Source organism: Schistocerca gregaria, chromosome 1 (assembly GCF_023897955.1).
Source record: "Schistocerca gregaria isolate iqSchGreg1 chromosome 1, iqSchGreg1.2, whole genome shotgun sequence".
NCBI lineage: Eukaryota > Metazoa > Arthropoda > Insecta > Orthoptera > Acrididae > Schistocerca > Schistocerca gregaria.
In genome coordinates, this window is record NC_064920.1 from 755804532 (window position 1) to 755826749 (window position 22218).

The window sequence follows — 22218 nt, forward strand, 5'->3', positions numbered from 1 at the left end:
CACTGGCATCTGTTGTAATAGACAAAGGCACTGAATGTATGATGTATGCCAAGATAACAGCTTTGTAGACAATCCTTTATTTTATCATATGCGCGTTGCAATTGGTCGGTCTGTTGCAGTGCTTGCGTACCACCAGTATTCTACCTGGCTGAGGCATCTGTTAATGGTGCTTGTTTTGGAGCTCTCTGTAGTGTATGGTGATCATAGAATGTGCCCAGAAATCGTCATAGTTTGTGCAAAGTTATTGACCAGGGCATATGCATGATGAGGTCCTGGATTCGTGTGCAGGTCTAATTCCTGCCCATGTCACTGAGCACTGAGTAAGGTTACTTGTGTTCTTCAGCAGCAGACGAGAAGTTGATGATATCATCGAAACAGGGAAAGCACAAAAGAAACTAATGGAGAACTGTCAATGAAACATGTTCATGTCTGGGTGGCATTCTTAGACCCAAATGAGATGAAAACAAATTAGTACTGTGCAAATGCTGTATTAAAGGCTGTTTTGTGTCTATCTTAGGGGGCCATGGGAATTTCCAAGTGTACCTTCTGACTGTGAAGGACACACAAAACTGATGCACCTGCTAATGTGTGGGCAAAATACTGAATGTTTTGTATTGGGTGTCTGTTTGGGATACGATAAGAATTCAGCGCCGTAATCCCCCCATAACTTGTAGGAACTTGTAAGAACACCAAATGAATGAGGGAAGCCCAGGTACTGTCCAAAAGTCACACAACTACAGGGTGCAATAAATCATCAATGGCTGCCTCATCAGTATGTAACTTGTATGGAGCTAGTCAGCGAGCCTTGTGAAAAACAGATTTCGGCATAGAACTAACTTTCTGAACTTTGTTGTATTTTGTGCCTGTCTTTGCTCGAGAACGAGCAATGAAGAACAAAGCACTAGAAACACTGAGATGTGGAAGTTTTGCACTGACTTCGGAATTTTTAACCTTCATAGACCTGGGAGATTTCCCTTGAAGCTTGTGTGCAGGACACTGTGATAAACTGCAAAGCTTCTCTGTCCACTTTGGCAGCAACTGATGATCCAATTTAAATAGCGCATCCTAGAATGCATCTAACTGCATAATTGTTTCATATTCTCCTTATCTAACCTCAACAAAATACTAGTCAACTTCTTATCCAGGTCAATAAACTGCTCATCATTTATGGAGGAACCACTGAAGTTGTTCATCAAACTCTGGAGATTTTCCACATCATTTAAAGTTGCCTGGATGTGGGGAGTCAAAACTTGTGGTTGTTCTTCTCTACATGTCATGTCTTCTTTCAGTCGAACCAGATACTCCTTAGCATCTTCTGATTCTCTTCTATTGTTGGATAGAGATGATTGTAAAACTTGGTTTTCTTCATATAATTTCGCGTGTTTCAACTTCACAGCTTCGTGCTTCTTGTTCATAGTAGCCAGGTTGAACTTCAAAGAACTGTAAGTATTTATGCACCATTCAGCTGTTGTAGTGGTAGAAACTGCCATGCTTAAATGTGAATGTGTGTGCAGTCCACCTAATATGCCCCTCACTAACTCTCTACTGCTAGTGTGATAAAGTTTGACATCTGTGCAAGTCAGGAGAAAGATGAAACTCTTCACCCAGTAACGGCTCTTTGACCTTGGGAATTATGAAGAAAGGTACATGTGGACAAAGATCCACTGTGCAAATGGGCATGCTGTATAGCTTGAAGGTTCTGTAATTTGTGGGCCACAGCTGCAGCGGAGACACCAAAACTTCTGACTTAGTTGTTGTTTTCAGAATGGTGTTCGCCTCCAATTCATACCAGTTGAGGAAATAATGGCTTGTCTTCTTGTCTGTATCTATAACCTGCCGCTGTATTGGGGAGTTTGAGCTAAACTTGTCCAGGCCATGTGTTTGGATTGCAGGTGCTCTTGAAATGTACTATGACCTGTAGCATCTATTGGAAGTTGCGCCAGGCGTTTAGCGAAACATGTATGGAACCATCACCAGTGTGCCTGTTCTTCATTGTAGGTCGAAGTCTTCTCCTCATCATCTGTGAGCCTGCCTGCTATGTAATGTCAAATGAAGTGAGGCCACGTGACATTGTTGATGGTTATCCATACATCAGATGGGATGTTAAGCTCAGTGGCCTCTTTAAGAGGAATCAGCTATATGTGTGCACCAGGTTTTTTCACCCTCTGTCTTTCCTCATCATCTCCTGTATGAACATGACACTGCACTACGTACACATTTACACTTTACAGATTCACTTATGCACACCACTCTCATACTTCACTAAGGAAAGGTGCTGCCGGCATGAAGGATAGACAAAAGCTTTCCAGTTAGGTGGCTGAAACTGCACTTCAGTGTCCTCCAGTAATTCATGAGATAAAACTTTACTTTTTACTGCCTCGAAATTGCGAAGGCATTCTCTGTGTAGACAAACAGCTGTATTTATTGTTCAGATTTTTTGAATAAGCACTGGAAAGAAATAGCCTCTGCTTTCTCAGACTTTTCAGTGTCAGGAGGTGATTAAATCGGATCACTAATGAGGTACGCATTATCACCAACACTGCTTATTAAAGCGAAAACTTCAAAGAGTCATCTACAGCGTTGTGGCCAGTCACTACAGTCTCTGTAATACCAAACCGTGTCTTCGGATACTCCAGTTCAAATAGAGGCAGTTCAGGCAAAGAACACAATTTTACTGAAACTTCAAGAAAAATTTGTCTGTATGGCACTAAGTCTTGTGATCCAAGGGTTCTGGCAAACAAAGCCCGAATGATCGTGCACAGTGTGAAAGAAAAACAGAAAATGTTCTCACGTATCCCAGCCAGCTGAGATACAAGTGGTGGAAGAAACGAGTTCACTTGTATTGTTACCTGTGTGGAAGCACAAAAAAATTGATGTGGGCTGTTGTCATGATACCGTGAAGTTGTAAGAAAACAGTCATTCATATCGACACTTTCCTGTACCCTGACAGTCTGATGTGTACTGTTTATTAAGTAATAAGAGGAACAGATTGTGCCACACACACAATACAGTTGCTTCATGTGGTTGTTACCACAAGCAGAAAGTGAAAGATAGTGACTTTCTGATTTCGCTATGTATAATGTCTGTTCAGTGCCGTTCACTATGTTTTCAGAGCCACTAAGAATATCGCCTGGTTGACAGAAATGTCCAAGCAACAGTTGTGTGCTGGAATGAGCCATTGTTACTGCAATGTACTCTGTTGGGTATTTCAGAGGCTGATATGAAATTCTATGTACATATTGTACATCATCACTGTAGGAAATCGCGATGAATAGGCATCCAAACAATACCCGCTTGTAGAAGAGTGAAATAGCGGTACTTTATCATATAATTCATTAGGCACATGTACAGAGAATGTTCGCACAAGGAAGATACATAGGACTGATAAACACTAAGCTATACTGCGAAGATGAAACATAACACAAAGAAACTAGTCACTCTGAGATAGTTGTGCACTTTCAACACTGTTCAGATACAGAATCTCCCTGTGTAGGTGTGTGTGTGTAAGTTTATGAATGGGACTGAGATGTATACCTCATTGCTCTTTTCTGAATTAAAAAAAAATTATTTCTGAGTAAGCGTACAGCAGCCATTTTGTGTAGTTCCTTGTGTACGAATTGAATAGCACACATGTGGGAATATGGGTCTATGATACATTATTCTCTGAACATGTGCATCCACAATATTTGCCGTTTTGCAGATGAGAAAGATTTAAATGCTTATCTTTTTACACCACATCTAAGTGCGCTTGCCCCGTACCCCATGCCATATGCTTATCTATTGTAGTTCCTGAAAATGTCATGATGCTGATACTTTGATCACCTCTCCTTATTTCAATATTACATTATATATTTCATTCTATTTGGCTTGAAACACTATGTGCAATGTTTAGGACTGTTGTACAAAAAAAACTGTTTTATAGGAACTACTCTTTTCCTATTTCAGTATTCACGACTGTTTCCTCCGTCTGAGGTGCATAGATAATTGTTGTATCATGAGCGTGCATGCTAAATTTCTCATTTTTAATGTATAAGAAATTATTTACTTAGAGACTAAATAGTATTGGATTGAGTATGGAACCTTGTGGCACACCATGCTTGACAGTTTATTGTTTAGATATGTAACTGACTATACATCCTTTACTTGTTGTCTGCTTTCTCTGCGCTGTTTCTGCGTTTTTGCTGCATCATAGCATCCTCCTGGGATCCCATACTGACTTACTGATATAGTTTCTCCATAATTTTTGAACGATCCACGCAATCAGACGCCTTAGACAGGTCTATAAAGGTATATGGACATACGGAGAAACACAGTTTTTGATAACGAGAGGACGTCTTTTTAAAAGGAACCATCGTAGTATTTGCCTGAAGTGACGTGGAAAGGAAATGGAGCACTTAAATAAGCGTGGTCGGACATGAATCTCCATCATCCCGAGTCTGTGGCCAGTGTCTTAACAAATGTTTGGAGTTACATCATTTGGTCATACCTAAAAGTACAGTTCCCTTTTGTTTGTACATTATGGGAACAAGTTAGGTGAAGCGTGTTAAAAGTAATATTCTCTATTCATTAATATATCGCACGCCATAAGCATTTTTTGAGTGTTTGAAGAACCGAATCTCTATGAAAATAAGGAGCTAACTCCCCCCGTCTTCCTTAACTGGCATGTACGAAGAAAGAATCTATTAACACTACTCGTCTACATTTGTTAATTTATGTTCCTAACGTGAAGATTTGAATAAAAACCTAAATATGTGTCTGCCCATGTCAGTTTTTGCGAAATCACTTTTTTTGACGACGTATCCTCAAGGTTTCTCTATTTTATTCGTAACTTAACTTTTGTTTCTCGTGAGTGAGCACGTTTGTAATATACGATATACAGTGATTTGTTAAACTATAAAATTAATCTGGCAGCCGTATGTTGGGCAATTTTGGGAGCTGCAATGTTTAATTAACGACATTCAATTTCATAATATAATCCTGTATGGCAAATTTTTAGTTGTTCGAAATATCTGTTACCACCACAAACACAATGTATACCTCTTTCGATACTGTGGTGTGAGAAAACGTATAGTACCTGATAGTGTTCCATCATGGGCAGTAGCGCAATACGTAAGAATGCAATTTTATTCGAAGAAAAGGAACACCGCAATATTCCGCAGAAAACTGGAAGCTTATAGTTTCAGCCTTCAGAGTTCAGCACTGAGCTTTCCTCTATTTTGTTACCTCTGAGTTTTATATGTTTGCCAATAGATGGCAGGCAAGGTTTCCTTGGTTGAGGCATCCGGGAACTTTACCATAGTAGACATGGCGGGTATTAACTTGCGTGAATGACGGAGATAGTAATAGAAATATTGCCAGGATACTGTGTATTTGTGTATTCTGTGAGTTGTAAACGCAGTTTGATGTAATTTAGAAATTAGTACACTTAAAAATGCAGAATGTAGCACAAGGATCCACGTCAGATAACCAAAAACTTGAAAAAGTGAATGTACAGCACGATATAGGGAAATCGTCGACTCCCATATCTTCTAACTCGAGCCCAACGAAATCTGAAACGGAGACGTATTCAGAACTGCAGCCGAGATTTATGACTGATTCGTCAGAAAGCGAGGAGGACGACGTTTCTGAGGTAAAGATTAAAAAATATAGTCATATATGTGAAAATTGTGATGGCCTCGAGGGGCCGAGGTTTCAATGAACTTAGCAGAGAGACATCTTGTGGCATAGTAATGTTCAGGAGACAATGTAAGTATGTTCGTGATCTGTGTTTAGAGCGAAACTCAGTAATGTGGAAGTGTTGTTCTAAAATACTAGGATTGACTGCTCAAGACAAAAGTTATGTTCTTTCGGAAGACCGGGGTGAGTTTTGTTCGTTATGCATTCGAATGTGCGTTTTGCACACCCATAAGTTAGAGCCCATCGTGTCTTGGTATTTTGGAACTTTGAAGTCTTCTCGGCTCAATTTTTTTTTGTAATGTGTCAAACTAAAGTTTAGCAGTGGATATAAGTTCTAAGATTAGCGTGAAGAATCGCCACATGCTAGTTACACATACAATTTGCAAAACATTACCGTACGTACTGACGTGTCGAATTTAGTGAATGACACTTAGTTGATCAGTATCGGGGGACTTGGCCAGTATGCATACTGATGTAAGGTGTAAAGAGGTAGTAAAATTTTCGAATGTTTCCGGTATGCATCAGGTAGCTTAAAAATTTCATTGTCCAGTCCTTGTTTTCACTCTTGTCTTCAGTATATTACGTTTACAGCTTATTGAATTTATATACAAAATTTGCGTGTAATGTCTGTCCCGAGAATGTTCAATGCAGCTCTTCGTCAGGTCTCGATATTTAGTCGTTCTGATGCGCGGATAAGTTTTCCACCTCAGTTGCAAGTATGTATTTAATTTGCATTCGTATTTGAAGTGTTTTGACGATGAATTAACTGAGGTTGCAACGCCATGGCTTATAAGAATATTAGTTCAAGCTTTTCATTTACAGTTTACTTTACACAATCATTTTCACGCGCATGAGTTTAACATGGATTAATAAAGAAAGCAATCAATCAATCATTCATACAGGACGGCCAAAACGTATCTATTGTGTGGTAATAGGAAAGTTGGCAGTTCTGATTAGTTGCCAGGAAGGATTCCAGTCAGCTGCCTTTGTTACATTATGTTGAAGAGTGTAAACGCTTTTAGAGAGCTTGATGTAGGCTAGTTCGATTTTTGTGGATGGAATTTAGCATTTATTTCCATGGTTGCTAGTGTTTACAATGAAGGTTAATTTAGTGGAATCCTGTTAGATATGTAGATACTTTAGCAAATTAGCTGGTTAATAGGAGGATAAAACGTAAAACCAATAAAATAAATACCATAGTGTAGGCCTAAGTACGAAAAATGTTCCTTCCAGTGCAGAGTAGAATGTGGAGTGTGATTGACATAGCAGAGCAAACTTGTAGGTTTTCCGTTTTTACAAACTCATTTTACAGTTACATAAATAAAAAAAGAAAGGACTGTGTATCTCACTAGAAATGGGAGTACTTGAAGATTATACTACATGAAAAATCTTGGTGTATGATGGGGAAGTAAATAGCTCCAGAAAAGTTAAAAGGGACTAATCACACTAGTGAAGTGTTCTTATAAATGTGGCCTGTGTTATGCCATGATGATAGTGTATAAGACTGAATCTCTGAGTCAGATATGTAAAAAACATGGAAAGGCAGTGTTTTGTTTATATTTACCTTTGACAAAGAGCCTTCTGCTGTAAAAATTGTCAGTCCCAGTAGTCTTGTTGGTGCTTAGAAATCAGCTGACACTTAGAACAACAACTGTTAAGTCATAATATTAGAAATTTCAAACATTTTGTAATTGAATTATGGCCAGTAGTGACAGGTATATCACATAGATATTACTGCATTACTTTTAATATTCAGGAATGCACTGTGAAGAGGGAGGTGTCGCACACATTTTGGCAAACCGCTCACTGTGTTTTTTTAGCATTTTCATAAATACCATATGTTTTGCAGACCAGATTTGAATATTACCAATTCCCATTGACATCTGTGTTTAAGGCTGTTAACGTATTTCTTAATTGGAAGAATGTTTTGTAACATTTGTATAGATGTTTAGTAAGAACAAAATTACATATTGGGATCATATTTGCAAAAGAACTAATGAACTGTTGAATAAGAAAAGAATTTCTCGACCTGACAATTTTAAGTAAATTGTTAAAATTCAGGTTTTCTGCCTGTTTGAATTAATGCTTATAACTTGAGGAGGGAAAGGATAGGATAGCTGTAGGCTAACAATAAAAATAAATTTTTCATAACGTAGTTGATTTGATGTTTTGAATGTTACCTACCTTCATTTTAATTAGACAGAAAGCCTTATATCTCACATCAATTTCAATTTTGTGGCTATCATTCTTTGTATCTGAATGTAGTCTGTTATGCATGGTGATTCAGGGCAGAAATGTGAAATCTGGGTGGGATCATCTTTTGCAGTTGATTTTCACATGCAAAATGAAATTCCCTAAAAATATCATTAACAAATTAAATTTACTCTGTGACTTGTTTGTTTATTGAAGTAGGCCTAAGCAATTTGAGGATTTCACTGTTTTTATTTTGTATAGGACTCTTAAATTCAAAATTTGGGAAACACTCTGTGAATACAGTTGAGTTTGCTGTATCTTAATCGTTTCTTCACATACAGTCTCTGTGTGTAAATTTTAATTAGAGTATTGCTACCATGCTGCTTCTCCCTGTAACAAAATGTTCCGTTGGTTTGCCATATCATGCAATTTCTAAAAGTGTTAAAGTGATTCTCAGCACATTATAAGATACACTAATACTGTAACATTTTAATTCAGAATTTTAGATTTCCAATTTAGTGTTAATACTAATGTGGTGACACAGTGAAGTGTTCTCCATAAAGTGTAGGAATGTTGTTATATGTCAAATAGTTGACAGTGTGGGATATTAGGAGTGTGAACATCATGTGTGTTGTTTTCATTCATATATTGTATATGTTAAATTTACCTAAATTTAAATTTATGGATGGTGATATAGGCAGACATTTCAGCAGTGTCACTACATCCTTGAGTAGTGATCATTCTTCCCCTTCAGGCATTTCTCAACTGTAAGATCAATACCAACAGCTGTTATTTTTTGTAGTGTCCTGTTGGTAGCAATTTTTTAAATTTTATTTTGTCATAGTGTTGTAAAAAGTGCATGTGCTTAAAGTGCACCATGTCAATTGTCGGAGGGGAGAAAGGTTTTTGTGTATTGATGTACCGGATTGTAATGTAGGCCCCATTTGTTCATTATGAATGTTCACCACAGTCAGAGTGGTTCTATTAGGCTTTTGGTTTTATCTGTGTGTATGGAGGTGTGGGCATGGGTGCACACACAGGTGTATGCTGCATGAAATAAGGCAGTATGTAAACAATCCGGAAAAATTAAGAGGAATTCTTTTGCATTGTTATAGACTTGACAAGTCACAAGACGATACATAGAAAGCCTTGATCTAGTACATTTGGGATTTACACATGACTGACAACTGTCTTTGATATATTAAATTATTTTCTTGTAATCAAATGTCATTTTTGCCACCACGATGATGGTAAATACCAACAGATTTAATTACATGAGAATAACTTTATTTCTTGCCAGTTTCTGTATTTTAGCTACTTCAGAAATGTATGCCATGATCAGATAGCAAATGACACAGATTGTTGTATTTTTGACAGTTAGTGGAGGGGCAGTTTTGTGTCCATTGACATACCATAGCAAATGCATCATATGTCAACTTTTAGCAGAGACAAAAGGCAGATTTGCAGCATGAAGGCCTTGAATGACATTGTAATATGTATTTTTGTGAGTGTTGTAAAAATAGGGAACTAACGTTCATCAGAAATGAAAGAACAGCTACAAGCAAGTGGAAGATTTCATGCAGTAATGACTCTTTGATGTGTTCAAGCATCTGGCATAGCAATCAGATTTATATAAGTAGGTGCCGAAATTATTTTAGAAATCGTAAGAATATGTTGGGCAAAAATAGATTTCAGAATGAAGTTTATTAACTTATTCATCCAAGGTTCATATTGCAATGATAATAGGAACTGCCATGGAAATACAAGGAAAATAAATAGTTCAGAACACACACAAAATGTATAAGTATGCTCAATGAGGATATTTCTAGAGCAAATGGGGAGATTCACACTAGAAGGGGAGACAAAGAATTCTGTAATAGCATTGATAATTCAGTGTATTACCTATGTTTTGGTATGTTGATATGCTGGACGAAAGTCGTTTCAGTTGACAACACCTTGCTTCCCATGTTGAACCAATAAATGGCCATAAAATTATGACCATTGGATACTATAAGAGTGGTTTACTGCATTATTGCATTGCTGTTTAACTTTTTAAATCATGAAATTATATCAATATTGCTAATCTCATTGTTGTCAGGAAGTATAGAAAACAGTGATGTTACCAGTGAGTTGCTATTGCCATCACAATAACTGATTTGTGGGTTGATGGGGAGGTGTGGCACATTAGAATTGTTTGTAACAATTGTTTTGCAACAAAATATGGTCAAAATTTGCCAGATTATTATTATTATTATTATTATTATTATTATTATTACTATGATTAATTGTATGAGAGCAATAGAGGATGACATCATCGCTGTCACCAACAAGTTTATTGTAGGTAGTGACTAGTGAAACAAATCAAAAACATGCTGTAAGTTTGTTATAAGTATGATATGTTAGTTGTTGTGGTCTTCAGTCCTGAGACTGGTTTGATGCAGCTCTCCATGCTACTCTATCCTGTGCAAGGTTCTTAATCTCCCAGTACCTACTGCAACCTACATCCTTCTGAATCTGCTTAATGTATTCATCTCTTGGTCTCACTATACGATTTTTACCCTCCACGCTGCCCTCCAATACTAAATTGGTGATCCCTTGATGCCTCAGAACATGTCCTCCCAACCGATCCCTTCTTCTAGTCAAGTTGTGCCACAAACTTCTCTTCTCCTCAATCCTATTCAATACTTCTTCAATAGTTATGTGATCTACCCATCTAATCTTCAGCATTCTTCTGTAGCACCACATTTCGAAAGCTTCTATTCTCTTCTTGTCCAAACTATTTATCGTCCACGTTTCACTTCCATACATGGCTACACTCCATACAAATACTTTCAGAAAAGACTTCCTGACACTTGAATCTATACTCGATGTTAACAAATTTCTCTTCTTCATAAACGCTTTCCTTGCCATTGCTAGTCTACATTTTATATCGTCTCTACTTCGACCATCATCAGTTATTTTGCTCCCCAAATAGCAAAACTCCTTTACTACTTTAAGTGTCTCATTTCCTAATCTAATTCCCTCAGCATAACCCGATTTAATTTGACTACATTCCATTATCCTCGTTTTGCTTTTGTTGATGTTCATCTTATATCCTCCTCTCAAGACACTGTCCATTTCATTCAACTGCTATTCCAAGTCCTTTGCTGTCTGACAGAATTACAATGTCATCGGCGAACCTCAAAGTTTTTATTTCTTCTCCGTGGATTTTAATACTTACTCTGAATTTTTCTTTTGTTTCCTTTACTGCTTGCTCAATATACAGATTGAATAACATCGGGGAGAGGCTACAACCCTGTCTTACTCCCTTCCCAACCACTGCTTCCCTTTCATGCCCCTCGACTCTATATAACTGCCATCTGGTTTCTGTACAAATTGTAAATAGCTTTTTGCTCCCTGTATTTTACCCCTGCCACCTTCAGAATTTGAAAGAGAGTATTCTAGTCAACATTGTTAAAACCTTTCTCTAAGTCTACAAATGCTGGAAACATAGTTTTGCCTTTCCTTGATCTTTCTTCTAAGGTAAGTCGTAAGGTCAGTATTGCCTCACGTGTTCCAGTATTTCTACGAAATCCAAACTGGTCTTCCCCCGAGGTTTCCTTCTACTAGTTTTTCCATTCATCTGTAAAGAATTCGTGTTAGTATTTTGCAGCTGTGGCTTATTAAACTGATAGTTCGGTAATTTTCCACATCTGTCAACACATGCTTTCTTTGGGATTGGTATTATTATATTCTTCTTGAAGTCTGAGGTTATTTCGCCTGTTTTATACATGTTGCTCACCAGATGGTAGAGTTTTGTCATGACTGGCTGTCCCAAGGCTGTCAGTAGTTCCAATGGAATGTTGTCTCTTCTGGGGGCTTAGTTTCGACTCAGGTCTTTCAGTGCTCTGTCAAACTCTTCATGCAGTATCGTATCTCCCATTTCCTTTTCATCTACATCCTCTTCCATTTCCATAATATTGTCCTCAAGTACATCGCCCTTGTATAGACCCTATATATACTCCTTCCACCTTTCTGCTTTCCCTTCTTAGAACTGGGTTTCTATCTGAGCTCTTGATATTCATACAAGTGGTTCTCTTATCTCCAAAGGTCTCTCTTATTTTCCTGTAGGCGTTATCTATCTTACCCCTGATATTTTAGTATAAACAAAAAATATTGTTAGTTTAGTGTGGTCTTATGTTTTCTTTGCTATATAAGCTGAGGAAGATGAAGTTGTGGTCATGAATGGAAGGGGTCTTAAAAACAGGTGCTAGTAGAGCCGAAATTATTTAAATTTTTTCCATACAACAAATTTCACATACAACAGGAACACCTTTAAACAGTAAAATATCACTACACACGCACTACAGCAGAAGTTTCTTCATTCAGTTTCCGGAATTTTAATCACTGAACTTAAGCACAGCAGTGACAATAATGAATGAGGAGCAAGAAGTGGGACACTTCAATTTCATCAGAAGAACTGCATAAAAATTTTCACTAAACTAGGAGAGAAGTCGCCCCAGTTACGAAGCCAGAGAGAGTAGAGCCGAAATTATTTAAATTTTTTCCACTTAACTTGCCGTCTGTAATTTCACATACAACAGGAACACCTTTAAACAGTAAAATATCACTACACACGCACTACAGCAGAAGTTTCTTCATTCAGTTTCCGGAATTTTAATCACTGAACTTAAGCACAGCAGTGACAATAATGAATGAGGAGCAAGAAGTGGGACACTTCAATTTCATCAGAAGAACTGCATAAAAATTTTCACTAAACTAGGAGAGAAGTCGCCCCAGTTACGAAGCCAGAGAGAGAGAGAGAGAGAGAGAGAGAGAGAGAGAGAGAGAGAGAGAGTGGAATTTATTTTCTGTGAACTGAGACATTTGGACATTTAAATCAATTAATTCTGTTAGAGAAAATAATTTCAGTTACTGCAGTTTTGGTGAATGTATCTGTTGCAAGCTTCTCTACTGGATAAACTTCTCTCACAGTTTGGTTTGAAATGTTTAAGCAGTATTCTTCCTTAAATTGAAATGGAGTTGTAACAGTTTTTATGCCTAAATCATTATTGCTTTTGTTTGAAAGGAGGGGGTGGCCTTGATTCCTTATTAAGAAATGTGGATAAATCATTCTTAAATAGTCTGTAAATAGTCATACATTAACAGAGAGTAGATTATGTTGTTAATAAGTTTGTTTAATAAGTTACAGATATTTCCATAAGTAAGTTTTCGTAAATATAGATCAGTCTTATAAAATGATTGGCTGTGAATTGTAGTCATTGTTCTTTCCCAAATTTCATGTTTGATAAATAAACAGTTAGAGGAAGTGTATTGCCTTTTGAAATGTAATTCTGAATCTTGAAAGAATCTTGATATTTCATTATTTAATATTTTTGCTCTCCATTAACGGTCACAGGACAGCACAAATAAATAATCTCTGTATCAGCATTTCGTGAGAAGAAGTCAATCTTGTGAAACCAGTAAGGTTATACAAGTGAAGTTACACACATCATAACTCAAAATTAGTAGATATTCACGATGCATTCAACAAACCCTTTATGTGAGTATACCCAGAAAAAAATTGAAACTCTGTGTTCACTGCATCTACAAATAATGATGAAATTTTGGGAACAGGAAACCACTAGTTTTTAAAGTGCTGAACATGGCAGATGACAGAAACACTGAATCTTTGTAGTGAGTTTCACTTTTTATAACACTTTTTTATGCAGGGACTTCAGAAAGTGTCAGATACGTTATTCCACATTAATACTGTTGCACAACAGGAGTGGTATATTTTCAAAAGAGAGTATGTATTCCGGGCTTCCTGCAGCACAGTTGTGCTCCAGTAATAACAGGCGCATCACAGTGTGCAACTGAATTGTTAAGGAACGTTCTCCAAAATTGAAGTACCAAGAAGAGTAATATTATTGTAGGCAAACATCTGAATTGTATACACAAATTTGTCATCAGTCTGGCAGTAAATGGACCAAATTCAGTGTCCCATCCAGCCATAGTAAAATGGTGCCGACAGCTTGACCCATGCTGCACAGATATGGGTGACACTGATCAGAAGCCCAGATAATATATCATGCAATTTTCATCTTTTGCGCAAGCTGATGGCATTCACACAGTGGTTCCCAGTTGGCTCTGTGAGAAATGAGTGGATTTCTGTCATCAAGGAACTATGAAGTTGGTTACAGGTACTGGATGACTATGTTGCAAAATAGTATAATGAATCTGTCACTTACTTCTTGAAGCCCCCTTGTGCATTTAGATTGAAATAGTTGATTAAAAATGAAGTTTTGCCATTCCACGGAATTTTCTTTGAAGTTCTCGCTATTCTTTCCTTTAATTGTAGTCTATGATCTGAGGACAGAGTTGGTGCAGCTACCCACACTATCCTATCCTGTGCGATCCTGATCATCTCTGTGTAACTGCCTTACATCCATCTGAACTTGTCAGGCTTTGATCTCACGATTCCTTGATGCCTCTGAAGATTTCACCTCTACCAATCCCTTCATTTAGCCTATTTCAATCCCTTCATTTAGCCTATTTGTGCCAGTAATTTCCTTTCTCCCCAATTCAGTTCATTAAATATCTGATATACTAACATTCAGCATTCTCCTGTACCTCTGCATTTACAGTGATTCTCTTCTCTTGTTTTCTTTGTTTATCATCTACATTTCACTTTTGTACACGGTTACACTCAAATACCTTCAACAAAAATGTTGAATACACATTACCTGACAAAAATAAATGAAGCACAGAGAAGACATGGTCGGATGTCAGTCTAACTTCGGATATGTACACATGATCAGTATAACTTCGGATATGTATACATGATTGGTGGTTATGTAAATTATAAGCGTTGCAGTTCTCTTTGACAAGGTTTATGACCACCATAGTACATTCGTATTGTTACCAGACCTCTATAGGAGGACTGTGAACAGCAGTAGAATTTAATGATCACTTTGAAGGACATGAAGACACCATATATGTGTGTGAGACAGCATTAACAGCACCTGGCAGACTTTGAAATGAGCCTCAATGTGGGTATCTGTTTGGGTGGCTGGTTAAATGTGTGGGGCACTTGGATGCGACTGTTGCCTGGTGTGGGAACTTGAAAACAGGCATACTTGTCCTAAAGATTCTGGTCTACCACTTCTGATCACCACATAGGAGGATCACTGTGTTGTGCACTAAACACATCATACAGGTGCACCTGCCTTCTGAGATTTCTTGCAACCTTTTGTGTTATCACACTCCATTGGTTGGAGACTGGCACCTGCTGGACTAGAAATTACTGCTATGTAACTGTGCTTTCATTAGTGTTGTAATGCTAAAGACTGTTTGGATTGGCTTCATGACTGGCAAACATTGTTCATAGATGACTGGAATTGCACTGTGTTCAGTGATGAATTGCGTTCTGCGCTACCCCAGATGACAATTGTTGGCAAGTTTGATGGCGACCTGAGGTGAGGTCCCTCTCTTCCATTGTTTTGGAGAGTCACAGCAGTGTTACTTTTACTTCTCATGCGACAATGCTATGGAGCCGTTTTTCAAGAGGACAATGCACGTCGACATGACACATGTCTATGAACGATCTTTGTGATGTTGAAATGCTGCTTGGTCAGCAAGATCCCCAGGTCTGTCCCCAACAGAATGTCATACCAACGAGGGCATCAGCTCGGTCCGAGTACCATTTTCCAGGATGTGAAGGACTAATTAAAAAAAAAAAAACTGCAGATTGTCTTGCCTCATTAGAGAATACAACAGCTGTATTACTCCCTTCTTAACAGCATCGGTTCATACATCCAGGCTGGATGTAACATTCTATTAAAAAGTGGGCTCATAATGCAGACTTTATTTATTTGTAAATTTGACTTCTTTTTTTGTGTAAATTTGACTTTATTTTTCCATTCCCTGAAATAATGTTGCCTATCTCTTAATTTGCAAAGTTCCAAGATCAGACTTTTGCTGACCAAATAGCAAAACTCGTCTGCTACTTTCACTTTCTCATTTCCTTATCCAGTTCCCTCAGCATCAATTGATTTCATTTGACTGCATTTCATTACATTCACCCTATTAAACTGCTCAACCAAATCCTTTGCCACCTGTTGACAGTATGTCATTTGCAAATCAGGAAAGTTTTAATTTCTTCCTCTGTGAACTTCTAATTCCGCTTCCAGATTGCTCCTTTGTTTTCTTTACTGCTTGCTTAGTATGCTTTGGGGATAGGCAGCTACCCTGCCTCATTACAGCTTTCTCTTTTAATTTTCTTAAGATTAGAACTGTGGTGTAATTTCCATACACGTTGTAGCCAAAGCTGCTTGCATTTAATCCCTGCTACATTCAAGATTTCGAAGAGAGTCTTCTACACTGCTTAAGGGAATTAGGGAGTGGTTCTAGGTGCTTCAGTCCTGAACCGCGCTGCTGCTACGGTCGCAGGTTTGAATCCTGCCTCGGGCATGGATTTGTGTGATGTCCTTAGGCTAGTTAGGTTTAAGTAGTTCTAAGTCTAGGGGACTGATGACCTCAGCTGTTAAGTTCCATAGTGCTTAGTGCCATTTGAACCATTTTTAAGGAATTAGGAGACTGTGTGTCAACATTCAGTATGTTAAACCTATTTTGATAGAGGTGGTACCTGTGGGCTTACTGCATAGTTTTAGATCTTCACTTTCAGTTTATGCTACAAGCAAAGTCATTAACCATCTACTGGTGTATCAGTTGACTTGTCAGAAGAAAGTGAGTACTCGTGTCTGTGTTCTCTAGCAAATTACACAGATGGCAGTTGCCATTTGTGGACATGTTCAATGAAGCATAGGTAATAAAACATTTGAATGCAGTGCAAGTTGTAAGGACAGTCTACTTGATCCAAGGAGAATCTCTATTCCACTGTTTTGCTGCAAATGTCTGTCATCCATAGGTTGTAGGCATGCTAGAAGGGGACAGGTCAGTACATAAGGCGATTTCGGACAATTTCACTGACATGTTACAACACCACATGAAGAGCAATATCTGGCCATCTCTGCATTGCAAGTTATATAGATACTGCCAGAGCAGTGCAAGACAATCTCAGAAGGGCCACAGCAACTTTTGTGTCCGATTAGGCTGTAAGAAACAGTTTGCAGGAAAGGACCTTACAACCCAGCTGTTCTGTTAAGAGTACCCTCACTTGGCATGACATATCACAGTATTCCTTCAGTTCTATGATTCCCATGTCAACTGGCAATTTTATAACTGGGAAAACGTGTTATTCACCATTGAGTCCAGATCTTCTTTGATGCAAAGTGATGATCATATTTGTTTGTGGAGACTCCATAGTGAGCAGTAGCTGCCAGATGTCCAGGAAATAGACAGATTCAGCCAAGGTTCTGTGCTGGTGTAGCGAGGCATCAGCGTTGACAGCCGTACAGCTGTAGTCATTGTCTACGATCACCTTACTAACAGGCAGTACGGAGAACAGATCCTGTTAGATTGTGGTGGCTGCTACATATCGTGGTGGCCTATGTTGAGGGCATCACCAGATATGTCTTGCGAAATTTGTACAGCTGAGTAGTGGAACAGCGAGAAGTGAGTTCTCCTAAACTCGGAGCATATGTGGGACTTGCTTCAGACATGTTTGTCCTGTGCCAGCCCAGACTCTTTAGGAACCCTAAAAGACTCTCACTGAAGAAGGTGGTGGGGTGGGGGCAGGTCCCATAGTGTAAATTGACTGTAGACTTACATGGAGCATGCCACATAGGCGTCATGTGATATGTGCTCACAAAGGACTTACACATTATTGAAGCCCTCAGAGTGCAATGAAAACCACCCAGGCAGTTGCCCAGTCATGTTCCCCTAATTCTGTTGAGCAGTGTAGTTAATGTTATAAAGTTTTATAAATGTACAAATGTTGTAATGTAAATTTGCTGTTCTTTGGTCTGTCTTGGAAGATAAATCATAAGGTCAGTATTTTCTCAAGTATTCCTACTTTTCTCCAGACCACAAACTGATCTTAGAAGTTGGCTTTTGTGAGTACTTCCATTCTGCTGTAAATAAGTCTTGTCAGTATTTTGCAACTAAGACGTAGTAGCCTAAAGTTTGGTAGTATTCATACCTGGGTCATACCACCTCCCCTTTTAGAGAGGGTCACCACTCTACTATCTCTGAATCCATTGAATTTTTTCGAGTTGGTTCAACAGTATCCTGTGGTTTCATATCCCAAGCTTCTTGTAGATAGAGGTTATATATATATTTTCCACCTATGTGCTTGCTAAAATGCAAACTCTGTATAACTTTTATGGAAAGTACTATTAACTTATAAGCCCCTGATTTTGTATACTGAAACAACACTTTGTTCTGAACAAGGATATATTACTGATTAGATTTTTCAATACATCTGATGAACACTGCATGTCCTTAAAAGTGGCAGAAAATCCATTGTACATCATGGATAGTCCATCTTAACCAGGCATAAATCATAATTGTATGGAGAGATTCAGCTAAGTTCTTGTGCTGCTTTTTGTGTAGCCTGTGTCCTTCTTTACCAAAATATATGCACCTACGAAGCTGATGAAAATGTTTTGGGTGCCAAATATGTGTGTGTGTGCGCACGCTGTCCTCCCCCCCCCCCCCCCCCCCCCCCCAAGGTAAGTCTTTCCGCTCCCTGGATTGGAATGACTCCTTACCGTCTCCCTTAAAACCCACATCCTTTCGTCTTTCCCTCTCCTTCCCTCTTTCCTGATGAAGCAACCGTCGGTTGCGAAAGCTTGAATTTTGTGTGTATGTTTGTGTGTCTATCGACCTGCCAGCACACACACAGCTAACACAAATGTTTATGGAAGGTATTATTATATGTTGCCTTTATACTTGGTCATGATTTAGTTTTCGAATTTTTGAAGCTACTTGTATCTTTTGTCATTTATGTTAACAGTCTAACTTTGTTATTCTGTGCCTTGCAGGTTGAATCGTTTGTTATCGATCAAGCGGAGTTGGACGAAGAGACACGCTTGGAAACCTCAAAGTTCCTGTCTCCTGAAGAGACAATAGAGCCATCTGTGGACCCAGAAACTCAAGCACGGCTCGAAGCTCTTCTTGAAGCAGCAGGTATGTCAAGTAATTATTTGTGATCACATATAATAAAAACAAGGCGCTTGGTGTGAAGTTTGGTGTTTCAATATAGAATTTAGATAGTTGTTCGCATTCTTCGGCTGCCCATGTGCTGTCGCAGTCCATATTTCAGTAACCACCATTTGGGGTGATTATTAGCAATTCAAAAATTGGAGCACCTGCTCTTGATCTGTTGCGAATGAGATAATGATAACATGATGTATTTTCGGTTGTGGAATCAAATAAGTGTAAGTTTCTAATGTAAAGGAGTGGAACTTTTAGGTCAGCCAGGTCATATCATCTGGTAAGAAGACTTGTTCACTTGTGCTAGATAAGGCTAACATCTACAATTTAGCATAAACCCCAAGTTATACTACAGATCATGGGACATAAAGTCTGTGTAATTACACTATGTGATCAAAAGTATTAGGACACCTGACTGAAAATGACTTAAAACTTCTTAGTGCACCCATAAGTAATGTTGGCATTCAATATGGTGTTGGCCCACCCTTAGCCTTGATGACAGCTTGCACTCTCACGGGCATACGTTCAATCAGGTGCTGGAAGTTTTGTTCGGGAATGACAGCCCATTCTTGAAGGAGTGCTGCACTGAGAAGAGGTATCAATGTCTGTTGGTGATGCCTGACTCGAAGTCGGGGTTCCAAAACATCCCAAAGGTGCTGTGTAGGATTCAAATCAAGACTCTGTGGAGGTCAGTCTATTACAGGGATGTTATTGTCGTGTAACTATGCAGGCACAGGTTGTGCATTACGATCAGGTGCTCAATCATATTGAAAGATGCAATCGCCATCCCTGAATTGCTCTTCAACATTGGGAACCAAGAAGGTGCTTAAAACATCAGTGTTGGCCTACACTGTGGTAGTGCCACACAAAATGGGGTGCAAGCCCCTTGCGTGAGAAACATGACCACATCATACCACCACCACCTCAGAATTTTACTATTGGCCCTAGACGTGCTGGCAGACGATGTTCATTGGGCATTCACCATACCCACATCCTGCCATCGGGTCTCCTCATTGTGTACTGTGATTCATCACTCCACACAATGTTTTTTCACTGGTCATTTGTCCAATGTTTATGCTCCTTACACCAAGCGAGGTGTCGTTTGGCATTTACTGGCATGATCTGTGGCTTATGAGAAGCCATTCATCCATGAAATCAAAGTTTTCTTACCTCCCACTTAACTGTCATAGTACCTGCAGTGGATCCTGATGCAGTTTGGAATTCCTGGGTGATGGTATAGATAGATGTCTGCCTGTTACACATTAAAACCCTCTTCAACTGTCCGCAGTCTGTCAGTCAACAGACGAGATCGACCTGTATTGCTTTTGTGCTGAACGTGTCCCTTCACGTTTCCACTTCAATGTCACATCGGAAACAGTGGAGCTAGGGATGTTTAGGAGTGTGGATATCTCGCTTACAGGTGTATGATACAAGTAACAACCAATCGCCTGACCACGTTCAACGTCCATGAGTTCTGCGGAGTGCCCCATTCTGCTCTCTCACGATGTCTAATGGCTACTGAGGTCACTGGTATGGAGTACCTGGCAGTAGGTGGCAGCACAATGCACCTAATACGTGAAATATATGTTTTGGGCGTGTCCGGATACTTTTCATCACATAGTGAATGGTTTTTGATTGCCAACTAGTAACAAAACTTTCCAACACATCAAAAACGTAGGACAAGATTTCACATCTGTGTCACTACATACAAGATATTGTATTTCAGAGATATTGCTAACTACAAGTAGTAGTGCAAAACGGCTCTGTATGCCAATAACAAAAATTGCCTATATAATAAAAAAGGTGTTTTCGGGCATGTAGAAGGAGACTGGTTAACAACTAGTAATTAGCTACACCGTATCAAATTGAATTGGTTGCTTCCAGCTTAGTACTATGAAGCATTGCCAACATTCACACTCTATTGTCTACAGGCACAGTAGGGTTTACCTGTCTTGTCCGTTGATATATTTATGATTAATGTGGCTTTGACTCCTTTGGTGGTTACAAGGTGTGTAGTCGCGGACACACAGTCTTGTACATGTGAGCTGTAATTACTGTACTTCAGAGATGCTGCATACCTGCTATAGGGTAGGCGGTGAGTTAACCCTTAGTTGGTAACGTGAAAAATTGGCGTTTTTATGGTAATATCTGTCTGGGAGACTAAGATGACCAAATTTTTCAAAGAATGTCCACTATAGTGAATGTCATGGAAATCAAACAATGACGTCCACACAGTAGCAAGTTCAACTCAGGAATGAAGCATAACTGAAATATCAGATCCAAGTAACAATGCACGTCTGTCAATAATACATTGAGAGTGCTTATACCCGCCTAAGAGACAGATGTTACCAACTGAGCGTTAAGACCGTGGATTTCGTATATAAGATTAGTGATATACTACAGGATGAAAACATCTCAGATGTTTATCTCTGATTTTTAGATTTTGAGGTTACTGGATAGAATGAGGTATGGAGAAGTGGTATCCTTTTGAAAGGCATAGATGGGACTCTCGCTTGGCACTCAGAGCAGCTTCATCAAAGCAGTTCACAAAATGAATGGGCCAGTTTGAGGCAATGAATTCAGTGTCTTCATACTTTTACGTCCCCCAGTTCCTCTAATGCTCTGATTTTTTGATATTCAGTTAACATATTAATGTAGTTGGAGCTTTTATATAGTTTTGAATTGAAAATTTGTTATGTAATGTCTTATAGATTTCATAGTAATTTCTTATAGGTAAAGGATATTATTTTGAAATTATTGGTATTTCATTAATTAAGGCTTCTGACCTATACTGACCTTGTCACAGTTACTTTAGATGATAATGCCTTGAAACTTTTTCTGATATTATGAAATAAAAGTGAACTCCTGAATTAAGGTACTCTGAAAATTGGACACAATTAACTAACCAGTTTTCTGTGACTAATGAACAAAAGTGTGCTGTTTTGTTCAGAACCAACACTTAATACCAGTAAAGCCATTTTATGGAAGTATAAAATGGTAGGTATCATAATACAACCTTACTTCCATGATAAAGGCCTTCAAATGTCTTACTGTGACCATTCTTCAAAATAGATTCAATCCACATAGACACCTGAGAACACTGTTTTATTAAAAGTGCAATGATGAGCACTTTATTTTACCCTGAGGTTCAGTTTTGACTCAATCATATTAGTTATTTTCTTGCATGTGATAGTTGAAAAGAAACTGTCATGTTTTTATTTTGTGACAGTGTACAGTGAAAAGGGATGTGAA

At 38.5% G+C, this 22218-nt stretch overlaps 1 protein-coding gene across 5 annotated transcripts in view; it reads left to right on the plus strand.

The window, feature by feature from the left end:
* The first annotated feature begins 5227 nt into the window (after positions 1-5227).
* The window catches only part of LOC126267792 (ankyrin repeat and KH domain-containing protein 1-like), a 228577-nt gene continuing 211586 nt past the window's right edge, over positions 5228-22218 (plus strand). For 4 of the 5 annotated variants that reach the window (XM_049973118.1, XM_049973105.1, XM_049973125.1 and 1 more), the window contains exons 1-2: positions 5278-5629; positions 18795-18939. In XM_049973118.1, the coding sequence (XP_049829075.1) occupies positions 5432-5629; positions 18795-18939 (343 nt within the window). In that variant the 5' untranslated portion in view covers positions 5278-5431. Of the gene's footprint in view, positions 5630-18794; positions 18940-22218 lie in introns of all 5 variants that reach the window. The other variant, XM_049973097.1, reaches the window with a different exon arrangement.